This window comes from Corylus avellana, chromosome ca4 (assembly GCF_901000735.1).
Source record: "Corylus avellana chromosome ca4, CavTom2PMs-1.0".
Taxonomy (NCBI): Eukaryota; Viridiplantae; Streptophyta; class Magnoliopsida; order Fagales; family Betulaceae; genus Corylus; species Corylus avellana.
In genome coordinates this window covers 24,903,532-24,920,139 of record NC_081544.1, presented here as the reverse complement: position 1 = coordinate 24,920,139, position 16,608 = coordinate 24,903,532, and the positions used below count along the sequence as shown (strand labels likewise).

Sequence of the window (16,608 nt, the reverse complement as noted above, 5' to 3'; positions counted from 1 at the left end):
CCGATTCTAACCCGTTGGGTTGAAAATCTTAGATCCGGATGATTTCTCAAATACTCCAATAGCCCCCCTTAACTCAGTTTTGGATCAGGTTGGAGATGCCTTTGATGGATCCGCTTGGTCAAGTTGACCGATCGGATTGCTAGATCTGAGGATCTAAGTCTAACCCATTGGACCGGGTCAACCTGCTTGGTCGAGTTGACAGATCAGATTGCCAGATCCGTGGATCTGGGTCTAACCCACTAGACCGAGTCGACCGTTTTGGATCAGGTTGAAAGTGCTGACATGGCAAAGGTGTTGCTGGAGGGCCGATGGCGGCGGATCTTCAACAAATCTGTAGATCTGTGCCTCACAAGCTAGAATCTCGGATTAATTTTTTCCAGATGAGGCTATGATGAAGGCATGGAAGAGATTTTGAGGGGATGATTGCTTCGCGGCGCGTGGATGAACGGAAAAGGGAGGTCACCAGAGGGAGCGCCAGAAAACGTCAAAGGCGTTTATTGGAGGCCACAGAAAAGTGGCTCTGATACCATGTTAAATATATTAGATAATATATTAGAAGCGGAAAAAAGAGAGAGAGAGCGAAAGCATATAGGACTACATCTCTTCTATTATGATTGTATTGATAATAAATACAAAGACATCTATTTATAGAAAGACAAATAACTTAATAGACTAAGGAAAGGTAAACCTAATAAACTAATAATACATAAAAAAGTAAATAACAAATAAATAACTCTAACATAATATTCTTAACACTAGTCCTCACATTTTATCTGTTATTGTATATATCGATCGGTATATGGTTATTATCAGGAGTAGGGGCCATGCATATTTTCTTCATGGATTGACTTCAATCTTCAGCACATGCACCATTTATTTATATTGCAGGCGAGCATGATGGTTATTGGTTAAGCTGTCCATTTTGCATTTTTTGGACCTTCAAAGCTCCCCATCGTTGTGTTTTCCAACTCTAATTAATACAAGAAAGAAAACCCAAAAAAAGGTAAATACTTCATGATCTAAAGAAGGAAACTTAACAAAAATGACATCTCATAAGTTATATATGGAAACTAATAATAAACTGAAATTAATGGAGCAAAATCTGGCTGGTAATCTTGTCTTGTTGGCTGCATATATATATATCAAGTGTCCCAATCGCACTTTCATTCTAACATGTATGCAATGGGCCATTCTGTGTCGACCTTTCGAATGTTTCAATCTCACTCTCGTTCAATGTGGGTGCGATTGAACCACTCAAATTAGACATGAATGGCACCATTGCACTCTCTTTCGAACATGAATGCAATCGGAGCATTTTGCCTTGTCCTGAGGCTGTGGTACATTACGTTTTTAATCTTTTTCCTAAACCAACCTGATTTCTGATCTAGTGAGGGGATTAATTAGGCAAACCCCTAGCTACTTCCACATCAATAAATAATAACAATAAAATAGAACATCAAAAGTATTTTCCCATAGAAAAAGACATACAAATGTCTTTCAGTAATGAAAAAAAAAAAAAAAAAATAGTACTAAAATATACGATAAATATGCACTACATGATTTATGTCCCACTTAGTACAGAAGAATGATAGAACCCAAAAACAAGTAAATAGCCGAAAACATAGCAGATAACAGAGTGGCCGATGATCGAACACGTCCCTTGTCTTTTCTCATCATCATCCCCTCCACTATAGGAAAATTAATAATTAAAATATAGAATGAGATGAAAATTTGCACAAACAACTTGTCCCCATTGCCGACAATGATCACTCTAACAAGTCCACCGACGAACGAAGCCATGTTCAAGATGATTACTGCAACCATTGGAACAAGAAACATGTTTGATGTTTGAAAATCAAATTTTCCCATTTGGTATAGTTTGACTTGTTCATCGTCCGCAACTTTGTTGGTGAGCAGGAAACTGGCTTCTCTCATTCCAATCTTCTTCATGATAGCATCTAAGCTTCCATACAAGTAAGATGTAACCGACTTTATCATCCATATCCTCTGTTCATTTCTCCATGTTTGCAACGACCCGCCGGTTAAGAGGACCTCATATAAATGTTTAGCAAGGGACGACAAAAAGATGAACATAAACGCAAGAAAATACAAGTTTGACACCTGTCACACAAATGGAAGGTATATATATGCTTATTCATCCAAAAAATAAATAAATAAATAAATAAAAATAATAGGAGATTCTTACCGTAGGGTACAGGGGGATGCCATTAAGTAGACAGAGCTGAGGAATGGTGGCAAAGCACCATAGTGGCATGAAACAAAGAGGAGAAAATGCAAGTTCTCCATAGCACATACTCTCAAGAAGAGACATTCTTGGCGGTCCATATATAAGGGGGCTGAAATTTGATAACCCGACTCCTAATAATCCGGAGCTCGATCTGGTGCCTTGAATCAATAAGTCATTCAAATTGGTGGTGCAGCTCCCCAAGAATTGTGGCCTCGGTGGATCATGATAAACCGAAGTCCAACCTTTGCAATGTAAAGTGAACCCTGTCAAATAATCTTCGCACACAGAATCATATAAAAAACCGACCTGCCAAGGAGGAAATTAACAAAAAAAAAATTATATTAAATGCCATCCATCAATAATTCAAAAATGACATAAAAAAAATCAAAAAAAAAATAAAATCATGAGGTTTACTAATTACTTGCCTCTTTACCCCATCTCGTGTCACTTTCATAGGTGCAGGAGGCTAATAATTGAGTCTCTTCAAGAAATCTATGCTGATCATCGATCAGATTGGGTTTGCTGTTTCGGTGAAGGGATTTGATTAATTCATTGGACAAACCAAATGATTGTTTAAGCTCCTCGAGATTATCAGTGTCTACAAATTAAAAGTGGGATTAGTGTCAGTATATGATAATATTAGCATCCATCGAAGAAAATCATAATGGAATGGAAAATAAAAATGAATAGCATAATAAAAGAATACTATATTTATAGAGCTTATAGATGATTTTAATTTATTTACATTTAATCAAATTCCTTTATTTAGAGTAATGTAATATAATCAAATCTTCATCAAAGAATAATCAAATATACCCTAACAAGGATTAATGGCATTGGATGTAAGAAAAAAAATAAATAAATAAAAAAAATAAAAATTTACAAAGAACCTTCTTGTGTGGTGCCTCCACATAATGACACCCTCTTGATATAAAAGCCAGTCCCAGACATGATGGGTCCCTTAAGCCCGTCTAAACCTTGCCATTGCACCTAAAACCGACAGAAAATTAATGTTAGTAAAAAAATTAGCCATCTTCTACTTCTTAAAAGGCTCAACACAATCTGTTTCTGTTCCTATGCATACCGAAAATAATGACCTCAGCCGACGGTCGTAAATGTCGTTCTTACTGTTACTGACATTGTGGAATCTCTGAGGGAATTGAACAAAAGCTAGGGAGGGTGAGATCTTAGAATCAAGGTGGAAGCACATTGCTTGCCTTGCTGATGTCGGGTCGTTGCAATGCATGTCACAATCTAGCACTAGTACGTAAGGGGAATTACTTATCATGCTCGATACCCGAAGCTGCAATATATAATCATGTTAATCTAAGTTATATATATATTGTTAAATTACGGTTTACTAAAATTTAATTATTTAATTAAATACTTTAATCACATATATGAGGGGAAGATTCATACGAGAACATTGAGTGCTCCAGACTTAAAATGATGGGGATGAGAAGGCCTTTTCTCTCGAGAAACATAAACAAGCAGAGGCATCTTAGCTTGGTCTACCTGCAGTACTGTGTCGCTGGTATCATAATTAGCTTGTATCACCTGCATGCCAACTTCTGAGAATTAGATAATCTATATTATTAATTCAGCTGCATGTCTGCATCAAAAAGAATTATCAAATTATTTTATACAAAAAGCCTCTTGCTCAGAAGATTATGATTAGCAAAGTTAAAGTCTACGTTTTGCAGACATTTCTTTCATTTCTCCAAAAAAAAAAAAAAAAAAAAAAATCATACTCATTTCTACACAATGCACATTATCAAACAACTTTATTTACTTTATACTAAAAAAAAGGGTTAATTACTTTTTTATTTCCTAAGTTTTCACTTTTTTATTTTTTCTCACATAGATTTTCAAATCTTGTTGCAGATATATAGTTGACTTATAAGTAAAGACTAATTTAGTACATCTATCACATTCCGTCAGCTCAAACTGTCAGAAAAATAATTTGCACAGCGGAATGGAACAGTACCTTATTCGCACTGCAATCAAATTCTCCAATGAATTTCTTTCTTTTCCCAGTGATGGAAAACACTACCAAAAATTACTGGAGTATATTTAAAGAGAGTTGTTTTCTGTTTCCCTTTTTTTTATACGTCTCTCAAACCATTCATTAGGAAAGTATTTATACTATCACCCATTTAGATGAAGATAGCAGTTTTGTTTTTAGAATAACTGACAATGTCAGTTTCTACTTACAAGCCAAGTCTTGTATCACTTGGCTTTGTACACGTAGAGGCGTGCCTTTGTGAACGCCTATCTTATTTTCAACATCTCCCACTTGCACACAATGGGCACGACCCCGTCATGCATCTTTCAATGTATTTTTCATTATTCATACTTGCAAATAGACTGTGCGACCACCGAGTACACCTGCATAAGAAGGTTGGAAGCACTATACCAAATCTTTATCAAAAAGACCAACATAGCAACATCCCTAAAAAAAATGTCTTGTTATGCCCTAGACTCATTCGAACACATCAGATCAAACATCTCTAATCCCTCTTGAGTTAACTCAGAACAATGTTTAACCTACCCATAAAATACCATGATGTATTCACGATTACGTCGCTATTATCATATAGCGCCTTAACCTGTCAACAGTGAATACACTCAAAAATGTGTTATCGAATAGTCTTCCCTTCGCACTCATGCCACTCAACTTTGGTCCAATCGCTTTCCCAGTTATGTCCCTTTAAACTACATCAATCATAGTCATAGGCAACATACTAGAGTAGTAGACATAAAGACCTCCATCTTATGACATAGTCAAAAAAAAAAAGTTAACAATGGCACAAAATATATATAGTCATGGAAAAATGACTTGTGAGACTCACATGGTGAGGAAATAGGAATTGATACCTCCTAAATTTGGTCGCATGAGTACATGTAGTATGAAATATATGTTACAGTTAAGTTCTTTTTCAAAAAACCAAAAAAAAAAAAAATGTATGTCTAAGCTCAATAAACTGTACAGATCTTAGTCTAGTCACTACACAAGCGCCTAACCCAAGCCCTTCATTTGATCACCAACTTAGGCGCCAAATTAAGGTCTCACATCCAGCTAATCATAGGTTACATAAATTGTGGGCTATTCATGCATGGTCTAAACAACACTATAGACCTCATCTTAGCACCAACTAAGGCAACATTTGTTTGTGTCAACTACCTTTACTTGTTACACAAGTATCAAAGGGCACAATGTCTCATCTCAACTCGTTACCCAAGCGCCAGAGGCAATTTGCTCATGTGAGTAAGCCAATTTAAACCTGTTGACATACCTTTCATACCATAGATCCAATCACTTGGTAAGTGTGTGTATTAAACAATATGCCATATGATAATTCAAAAAACAAATAATGAATAACAGCATATGCATTAATAAATAAATATCCCAAAAGAGTACAACAATCGTCAACTGAATAACAAATAATTACATTCTACGCAGTCCCAAACTCCTAACATGAGTCTGAAAAGCATCTCTAGCGATAGGCTTTGTCAAGGGATCTGCAATCATTTGACAAGTAGAAATGTGTTTCAGGACCACCTCTTTTTGCGTAACCATGTCTCTAATGTAGTGATATCTTATGTCGATGTGTTTGGTCTTCCCATGATACTTGAGGTCCTTAGCATAAGCAAAAGCTGCTATACTACCACAATGAATTGTAACGGGATTTGGAGCATCCGCGACAATCTCAAGATGCTGAAGGAATCTCCTCAACCAAACAGCTTCTTGAAGCGCTGCAGAACAAGCTACATACTCGGCCTCCAAAGTCGATAACGCTATACAGGGTTGTTTCTTGCTACTCCAAGTAATGGCGCCATTATTAAGCAAAAAAGCATATCCAGATGTCGATTTGCGCTCGTCTAGGTCACTACCCCAGTCGGCGTCATTATATCCAACAAGACGCAAATTCAAACCCTGATAGCAAAGTACATAATCTGCAGTTCCTTTGAGGTATCTTAATATCCTCTTGACTGCTTTCCAATGGATCTGTCCAGGGTTAGATTGGAATCTGTAGGCCATGCTTAGAAGAAAATTGTGTACTAACCAAGCCAACTGCATAGCATATGTCCGGCCAAGTACACATCATAGAATACATCGGGCTACCTATGGCATTAGCATAAGGAACACGGGTCATCTTTTCTTTCTCATATTGAGTCTTAGGACACATCTCTTGGCACAAGTTTTCACCTTTAACAATAGGATTGTCAATGGGTTTACAATCATACATCTGAAAGCGTTCAAGAACCTTCTTTATATAGGTTTGTTGCGACAAACCTAGAAGTTTCTTTGATCGATCCCTGAAAATCTTTAACTCCCAAAATGTAGTCTGCCTCACCCATGTCCTTCATCTCAAAGTTGGAGGATAGCCACCCTTTGGTGGCGACTATCATATCCTTATCATTTCCGGCCAATAATATATCATCAACATACAATAACAAAATGATGAAACTCCCCTTGGACCGTTTGACATAAACACAATGGTCTTCTTCGATCATCGTAAACCCATTCAAAAGAATAGCTCGATGGAATCTTAGATATCAATGTCTAGATGATTGTTTCAGGCTATAGATGGACCATTTTAGCTTGCATTCTTTGTGCTCTTGTCCATCGGCGACAAAACCAATTGGTTGATCCATATAGATCTCCTCATCTAGTTCTCCATTGAGAAAAGCTGTTTTAACGTTCATTTGATAGAGTTCCAAATTCATATAAGCAACTATGGCCAGAATCAGACGAATTGAGGCAAACCTTACTACTGGTGAAAAGGTTTCCTCATAATCTTACCCTCTTGTTGGGTATAACCTTTTGCCACAAGGCGAGCTTTGTACCTTTCTATTGAACCGTTCGCCTTGCGTTTGACCTTAAGAACCCATTTGTTCCCAATGGTCTTTCGCTCTGGCGGTAGGTTCACCAAATCCCAGACCTGGTTAGTCTTCATTGACTCAATCTCATCATTCATTGCTTTAATCCACTCATCTTTTGCAAAAGATAAGAGAGCCTCTTGAACTGTCCTAGGCTCATTATCATCATGCGGAGCAATCATGAAAGCTTCCCCTTCAATCTCGAATCGACGACGGGGAAGATTTCCACATTTGCTCCTACACGGTTGAGGTTGTTGTGAATCCTCCACTAGTGGTATGCTCCCACTAGGCGGCAAGTCGCTCCCACTATCCCTAGGAGTTTGAGGAATTTCTTCCTCATTCTCAACTAGGCCACTTAGAGCGCCTTCCTCTTGATCTAAAGTCTCATAAAGCTTTAAATTTCTTTCAACCTCACCTCTAGTTGGAAACTTATCTTCGATGAAATCCACATCTCGTGACTCTATCTCAGTCACCCTTCCTTCGGTTTGTTCTCCTATCAACACGTAGCCTTTGAAATGCTCTGAATATCTTAAAAAGATACATTTTTTTTTCCTCTAAGGCCTAATTTCCCATACTTATGAGAAGTGTCATGAACAAATCCTGCTGAGCCCCATGGCCGCAAGTAACTCAAATTGGGTTTCTTGCCGGTCCATAACTCATAAGGAGTAGAAGATACTGATTTGGAGGGCACTCAGTTAAGAATGTAGGCAGCAGTCAAAAGTGCATCCCCCCAATATGATATTGGTAAGTTTGCTTGCGCCATCATTTATCTAACTATCTCTAGTAGAGTTTGATTTCTCCTTTTCGCCACGCCATTTTGCTGCAGCGTACTTGGCATCGTAAGTTGCCTTTTGATTCCCTTTTTCATCACAAAGCCTTTTAAATTGCTCAGAAAGATATTCGCGTCCACGATCAATTCTTAGAGTTTTAATACTCCTGTCTAATTGATTCTCAACCATATTCATATATCGTCTAAAACAATCCAATGCTTCAGATTTATGGGAAATCAAATAAACATGACCGTATCGCGAAAAAATCATCTATAAATGTGATGAAATAGAACCTTTCATGTCTTGCCCTTATATTCATTGGGCCACAGATGTCTAAATGGACTAATTGCAATGGAAAAGTTTCCCTAGTAGCTTTTCCAAATGGTTTTCTAATTGACTTCCCATAAGACAATGTTCACATGTGGACATAAACACTTTAGCGAGATTGCCTAATAGGCTTTCTCTAGCTAATCTAGTCATCCTTTCTTGTCCAATATGGCCAAGCCTAGCATGCCATCTAATTGAATCAACATTATCGAAAGAAGTCAATAAAGGAAATGATTTATCATAACTAGAATAATCAAGATCCAATATTAAAAAACCATCTGAAATAAACCGCATCCATAATATGTTGTTCCCAAATATATGTAAACACCATTATCAAATACAAACCGAAAACCAAATTTAAGCAATGTAACTACAGAAAGCAAGTTTCGTCGAATCTCGGGAGCGTATAACACATCATGGAGTAATAGAGTGCGTCCACCTCACAAGTCCAGCTTGTAGATACCAATACCAAGTACCTCCACGCTAGCTCCATTCCCCACTTTTATGTCTCGACTTCCAATAGGAATTCGACGATACTCCACAAATCCGACCTGATCTCGAGCTACATGTTCAGTCGCTGCCGAATCTACAGTCCACATAGGAGAGGAGTGAGCAACCAAAACATGGCTAGATACATAAACATAGTGAGAAAAGTCAGAGAGTTCCTTCTTCGGCTCAGTGCACTCACGAGCGAAGTGGCCTTCCTTTTCGCAGTTAAAGCAAAGCAGCTTAGACTTGTCTTTTTTACCATCGCATTTACCTCTCTTGCGCTTGTAAGTCTTTGCCTTCTTGGGCCCTGGTCCAGTAGCTCCATGTTTGTTATTGTTCTTGAGCTTAGGCCTATATGCCCTGCGTAAACTTGACTCAGCCAAATGTGTAGAACTATTGGGCTTAGCAGCCTCTAGGCGCTCAACTTCAAGTTCCAAATGATGCGAAACATCATCAAAAGTCTTAATGTTCTCATTGTGCTTCAGATTTTGGCTCATAGCTTCCCAAGAGCTTGGTAGTGAACGAATCACTGCTTGGACTTGCTGCTCATCAGTAAGTTGGTTTTCAGCTGCTTTGAGCTCGCGGATCATGGATGATATCACCCTAAGATGCAGCTTCATTGTATGATCTGAGCGCATCTTGTAGGAGTCAAACCTCATGGCCAATCCGCGCAGTCTAGTGGCAGAAGTGCCACCATACTTTAACTTCAGTGCTTCCCACATATCTTGAGCTGTTGGATATACCTTGAACTCACCAATTAGATCATTGTGCATGCTGCTTAACATAGTAAAGCGCGCAAATTGATCCTTTTTGCGCCAATTTTTAAAAGCAGCAAAATCTCTTATGTTTTGTTCGGTATCCCCTTGCATTGGCTCAGTCAATGAATGGGACAAGATCTCCAAGACCTCTTGTTCATTTAAAACATATCGAATCTTTCGATGCCATATGTCATAATTTTCCCCATCCAATTTTTCCCTTTTATTCAAATCAGCAACAATTAATACCTTTTGAAGCCATATTACTACAAAGAAATGTGCAAAGGGATATTAGACACACATAAAAAATTTGCAGCGATAATCTAAGTTAAATAAAATAATTATTAACACGTCGCGAGATTGAAAAATCGTTAAGCTTCATAATCATCTCCTGTACCACGAGTGTCATAAATATTAATATTTAACTTAATTTTCGCACAAAATTATGTATGGGAGAAAAAAAAAAAATTAACTCAACCATACTCTCACTTATCAAGAATAATCTAGGCATAATTTACTCATCAAATAAATATATACCAATTCATGCCAATAATATTAGGGGCTACACATGCTCTAAAAAAAATATCTCATTTAATTTTAAAAGAGTAAGCATGCATTTCATTCATTTTTATGCCAATATCTATTATTCCATTATAAATAATAAAAGGAATTTTGTTGCTAAAAGGATTCAGTAGCCTACTGGCTAGGATGCTCACCATGTAGCCACATGGTAAAGGTTCAAACCCCCAATTTACCATTTAAACAGGGCCCACCTAATTGAAGAAGCACCACTTGACTATTAAACCAAAGCCTGCTTCTTCAAGAGGTGCAACCGTTTAAATATGTAAGCGGTTATTTACAGATTTGATCCGGCCTTCTTTAACTTCTGAAATCCCAATGTCGTCCTATTTTTAGATTCCCCTTCAAACATTAATCCTTCAGATCTCCTTCATTATAAGTCCGTTTTTCGCATTCCATATGTCAAATTAAACCTTCTTCAAGAGGTGCGACTGTTTAAATATGTAAGGGGTTATTTACAGATTTGATCAAGCGTTCTTCAACCTCTGAAATCCCAAATGTCGTCCTATTTTCAGATTCCCCTTCAAACATTAATCCTTCAGATCTCCTTCATTATAAGTCCATTTTTCGCATTCCATATGTCAAATTAAACCTTATAACAAGTATAATCTAACCATATGAAAAATTAACGCATTTGATGATAAACAATTATCAGAAAAATAAAAAACAAAGTTTCATGTTCTTCAACTAAGAATGTTATATCTCTCAACATACATGTCCAATCATCACCAAATTTTGTAGGCATATAACATATTCATATGAATGTTCTCTACAACATGTATAAATTTGGTGGTCTAATTCATTCATTTTTTAAATTTGCCATTAAAGGCCATATATTAACGAAAATGGTATATGAATCAGAAACTTGGTTTCATTGCAATTTCTTATGTTTAGAAGAACATTTACACAAGCATACATACAATGAGAAACACTCAACCTGGCATTGATACCAATGTCAGAAAAATAATATGCAAAGCGAAATGGAACAGTACCTTATTTGCATTGCAATCAAATACACTACCAGAAATTACTGGAGTAATATTTACAAAATCCATAGTCTAAGAGCACCAATAAAAAATATATTTAAAGAGAGTTGTTTTTTGTTTTCCTTTTTTTTATACGTCTCTCAAACCATTCATTAGGAAAGTATTTATACTATCTCCTATTTAGATGAAGATAGCAGTTTTGTTTTTAGAATAACTGACAATGTCAGTTTCCTACTTAGAAGCCAAGTGTTGTATCACTTGAAACACGTAGAGGTGTGCCTTTGTGGACGTCTATCTTATTTTCAACAAACTACGGACTGTCACATATCGTAAGATTAACATACTACATGTCCTAAAAAAATAAAAATAATTAAAAAAAAATCGTAAAAAAAATTAAAAAATATATATTATGGGTTGGCCTGACCCACCCCATTTTGGTAAGGGTGTGACCCACTACCCCATTAATTGGCCATTTCACAAAGAGCACTAGCAGAAGTTTTCCTTTGATTTTCCTAAAGTTTAGGGTACAAAACTACTTTTTGTTTTCCTATGAAAATATATTTTCCAATAACTTTCATTACATTTTCCTATACTGTTAAAATATTCTTTCTTTACAAAATACAAGTTTCTTTCCTACCCTCACTTTTTTCACAAAATCCCAACATAATTCCTAATTAAAGACAAAAAGATAAAATAAAAGAGAGTAAAAAAAATGTTTATATTAAAATAATGTATAGAGAACCATTTTTGGTTCCCTATACATCGAGAGACACTATAGCAATTATTGAGGGTTGGTTAAATATAGAAAATCTAATAATGTGAATAAGTTTTTGTGATTTTTTTTTAAAAATTTCTAAACATAAAGAAGAAAGTGACATATAAAACATATGCTCCATAGGCCTGTCAACCCGGTCTGGTTTCTCGGTTTTTGGCCAAAACCGAAAACCGGAACTAGGGTACCCCGATTCTTGGTTTTGGGCAACTAGAACTGGGAACCGGATCCAGTTAACCGGGGTCCCGATTACCTGCAGGAAATCTTCTTTGAGCTCTTTCCACATAATGCATTGCTCTATGAATACCCCCGATGATCATCAAATGGGGTCATGGAAATCTATACTAAATAAAGAAAGCTCTTCAAGTATGAGAAAGTTGAGAATTCTTTTTCATTATTCTGCAGCCTGACTTATATATATGCCCCCATGTTTTTCCCAGGCCGAAATGGACACGTGTAATTCATATCTTGGATGATGAAAATGTGTACCACCCAATGATAAGAAGGTGAAAGATGGGTAATAGGATTTTGTTTGGATTGACTGGTAGATTCTGTGTTCTCTATGAGAGGGATCAGAGGCAGAGAGTGTACGAGGCAGGGGAGGACCAACCAAACGTTCAAACCAAAAGGGTCAGAGAGAGAGAGAGGCCGGGTGTTGGAAGAGAAAAATGAGAAAACTAGAAAAGAGGGCAGAGGCAGAATGGAATGGGCGACGACGTGTGTGAGAAATGAAGAAAGAAAAAAAGAAGGCAGAGCGAGTAAAATTAAAAAATAATATAAAATATAAAAATATATATAAAATTATCCCGGTTCTGGTAACCCGGTAAAAACCGGGTACCTAAAACTGGGTACTAGAACCGGGGTACCCGGTTTTTTATTTTTTCCAACCGAAGCCAGAACCGGAACCGGGTCCCCGATTTCTAGGTTTTCCGATTCCGATTCCGATTTCAGTTCTCTGGTATTTTTTGACACCCCTAATGCTCCAAGTGATTTAAGGCCATTCCCTTCTTTTTCTTTCTACTTTTGTTAAAGCTTATCGTATTTTGCTTTAAGCCTCATCGGTAGGCTATGCCCTTGTAGCTCTATGTACGAAACAAAACAAAGTCAGATCTCAGTCTTGTTAGGAAATTAATCATATTCCCAAGACCCGTGAGATGCGAAAAATAAGAAAAATGCGAAATAACAAAGATAGACAATCACACACAGCACAAAAATTTAAGTGGTTCGGCTTAACAAGCCTACATCCACTGGCAGAGACGACCCGAATAAAATTCACTATCAAAAGATGAGTACAAAAGAATAACAGAACAAGAAAACCACTCAAACTCAAAGTCCCAAATACACTCAATTCTCACTTTGCCCAAAAAAGAAAAATAACAAAAAGGGGAAAAACACTCTTTCTTGCTCTCTCTTCTTCTCTCTATTGATGGCACACCAAAAATAAAAGCAAATATTTCTTCTTTTTTTTTTGCTTTTGCTATTGCTGCACAGCACTTGCCTTTATATCGAAGCACATAGTCAGTGTTTTTTCTTACTAAAAGTCCAACAAGGAACCCACTATCGTGTAGGACAAAAACTCCAAGTCCAACTATGAAAAGGAATTCCAAACCTCGTAGAAAACAACAAAATTGGTTGGGTCCCACCCCCTAGGTTCAAGGCACGCGTTCCCAACATGTCTCTCTCACTTTCATCAAGCATCTGATGCTTTTTTTCTTTACAAAGTCAGATCTCTCTCTCTCTCTTTCTCTCTCACATTCATCAAGCATCTGATGCTTTTTTTTCTTTATATATATATATATATATATCACACCAATCAATCCCTTCCCCTTCTCCTCTCATAACTCTATAACAGATATAAATTGTTAGCAAATCCAGAGTTTTCCAGTACTAAATCAACCAAATACTAAAAGTTAAAAAATTAAAAAAAAAAATTAACATTTCCAGTGTAAGAAGAAGAAGAAAGAAAGAAATTAAAATAAGATGTACCTCGATGATTGAAGGGTGATCTCGAGTACTGCCTCCTCCTCTTACTTTTGTTATAGATTCCTTGAGCATCTCGTATTTTTCCTGCACCAATATCACCCGCCCTATAAGCTATGGCTGCTAAAACACAATTTTCAGGCCAGAAGAAAACTAAAAGGCACAGAAAAAAACACAATCTCCGACATACACACACACAGCTCACCTTAATCTTCTGTCGGTGTGTCTTGAACTCGGAACCTCCATCATCTTCATCCTCCTCTAGAGCCGAAAAATACGCTTCTGGGCACCTGGTCGTGATTCCATACCTTGTACAAAAAGGAAGCCACCATCTTGCAAACCTCCAAGACTCCCTCATACCATGCAAAGTGAGAGGAGAACCCCCGTCATCCGAAAGATACACGTGGAGCTTCTCCGGCGGGTAGTCGAGCGCCATGGCTGATAACACCGTGTTCATCACATCAACAGTGGGTTCCTTGTTCGGATCCGCGGTGCATATGAAGACGTCAATGGGCGGGAGCTTATCAATATCCTCCGGTAATCTCTCTGGAAAGACTGTTCGAGAAACGGGACGCCAGCGATACGCTTGGCCGAGGAGCCATAAGAAGGAGAGGAGGAGCTCTGAAGCGAACATAAGCACCCATGGTAGAGTTGGGGATTCTCTAGTCTTAGGATCTTGGAGGAGAAACGAGGCTCTGTAGTAAATCAAGAAAGCTAAAGCTATGGAGTGAATAAGTGCATGCGATCTGTGTGTGAGTATGGATAATTTGTGGACATGGAAATCATGGAGAGGCAAGGGATCCTTCATTTCAATGCTCTCTCTAGTCTCGAGTGGGTTGTTTTACTGTGTTCCGGCACAAGCATGAATTTATCACTCTCACACACACACACACAAACATATATATATATTAGGCGCTCTTTTAATATTCTTTTAATGTCTTTTTAGTTCTAAGTGAAAATTAAATTTTTTTAAAAAAAGCCAAAATTAGTGTGGCCACACTAGTTTATTTCTCTCACCCGGTTCTCCAATAAGTCGGTTTTATTTTGTTAAAATTTTAGGTCAATTCCCTCTCTCTCTCAACGTCTCTCTCTGATTTTGATATTCTTTTAATTGCACGATTTCTTGTTTAATCCCTTATTATTTAGAAGAGATGTTTCAACATGTGTACACCAATGTAAAGTTTAAAGAAATTCAGAAGGAGTTTGTGAAAGTTGAGAGAGAGAGAGGATGTGAGAGAGAGACGAAATTGACCTAAAATTTTAACAAAATTAAAGAGTCAACATACAAAGGGCCAAAGGAAAAAAAAAAAAAAAAAATTAACCAGGCTTATTGGAGAACCAGGTGAGAGAAATAAACTGATGGGGTCACTTTAATTCTGATTTTTTTTTAAAAAAAAAAAAATTAATTTACACCTACAATTAAAATAACACTATAAAAGCACCTAAGATTTCCCAATAAATATCAAAGCCATCAATTTTACAACTGTTGTGCACATCTGGTATATACTAAACTAATCATATATTTAATGTTTAAAAAAAAAAAAAAAGGAAAAAAGTTGAAGAAATATAGATAAAATTTAGATGCACAATTTAAATATGGCTGACGTAATGAACGATGTGAGACTTTCTGAAAGGCCCATTTTTCGGTACTCATGGTCATTCCACCATATTTCGACAGTCTGTCCTATTTCTTACTTAGGATTCAAATCTTATTACAAATGTTATTTGACTTATCGGAAAAGATTAATTTAGTACCTCCGTTAGGTTATGTCACACATGTCATCAAATAAAAATTTTACATGTCCTAAAAAAATAAAAATATTAAAAATTATGGGGTGGCCAAGCCACCCGATTTTGACCAGTTACCTTCAAGGCCGGTTTAGGTAGGGGTGGGCAGATTAGCCGATTACCGATTACCGGCCGTCTACCGGTTTCGATCGAACCGATATTAACCGTAACCATTTAACCGATATTCTTATCGGTTAAAAATTTTATATCGAAATTCTTATCGGTCTGGTCGGGTCTGTTAACCATTTGTTATCGGTTAACTGTTTTAACCGATAAGAACCAGTACGAAGGAAGTCTATTAATAAAGTCAGTCTAGTTCAGTTGGTAGGGCATTAAGAGCACAAGTCTCTTTAACCTTGTGGTCGTGGGTTTGAGCTGCTAAGATGGCCATTTTTTTCCTTTTTTCTTTTTTTTTTTCTCTTTTCTTTCCCACTTGGCCGACAGTTTGCTCACACACTCTCCACTTAAGTCATTTCATTTCTTTTCATTTCTTTCTTTTTCTTTTTTTTCTCCACCTCCCACGCAGGCATGCAGCTGTCTTTCACTTTCAGACTCTTTCTAGTTTCTTCCTCATTTTTTTTTTCTTTCTTTTCCAGTTTTCCTTCTCACCATTGCGGGATGAATGGGTTTTTTCCCCATTTTTTTTTTTTCACTTTTCAGTTCTCGCAACATCTGCTCTCATAGTCACAGACCTCTCTTTTAGCATCGAAGATTCAATTCAGGTAAGAGTTTTTGCCTTTTGGTGCTTGGAGGTTAGAGAAGTAGAGAAAACTGAAGAAGGTGAGATTTAGAACCGGTTAACCCGTTTAACCGAACCATTTAACTGTGTACTGTTATAACCGATAATTCCGATTCAAATTCTTATTGGCCCAGTATCGGTCAAGAAATTGTTTAACTGAAAATTATCGATTAATAACCGATAAGAGCCAAAATCGGACCGTTTTGACCGATACCCACCCCTAGGTCTAGGGGTGGTTACGGCATTTTTTTTTTTTTTAGGGTTTAGTTTTTTAATTATTATTATTTTATT

General features: G+C 37.0%; 1 protein-coding gene across 1 annotated transcript; it reads right to left on the bottom strand.

The window, feature by feature from the left end:
• Positions 1-1,518: 1,518 nt before the first annotated feature.
• LOC132177623 (cellulose synthase-like protein G2) lies at positions 1,519-14,666 on the bottom strand. Its single transcript, XM_059590022.1, has 8 exons — positions 13,996-14,666; positions 13,797-13,877; positions 3,668-3,805; positions 3,333-3,551; positions 3,139-3,238; positions 2,674-2,846; positions 2,207-2,554; positions 1,519-2,121 (listed from the first exon to the last, which is right to left on the bottom strand). Exons 1-8 carry the CDS (start codon positions 14,596-14,598, stop codon positions 1,573-1,575), a joined length of 2,211 nt encoding a protein of 736 aa, XP_059446005.1. The 5' UTR covers positions 14,599-14,666; the 3' UTR covers positions 1,519-1,572.
• Between the last annotated feature and the right edge of the window lie 1,942 nt (positions 14,667-16,608).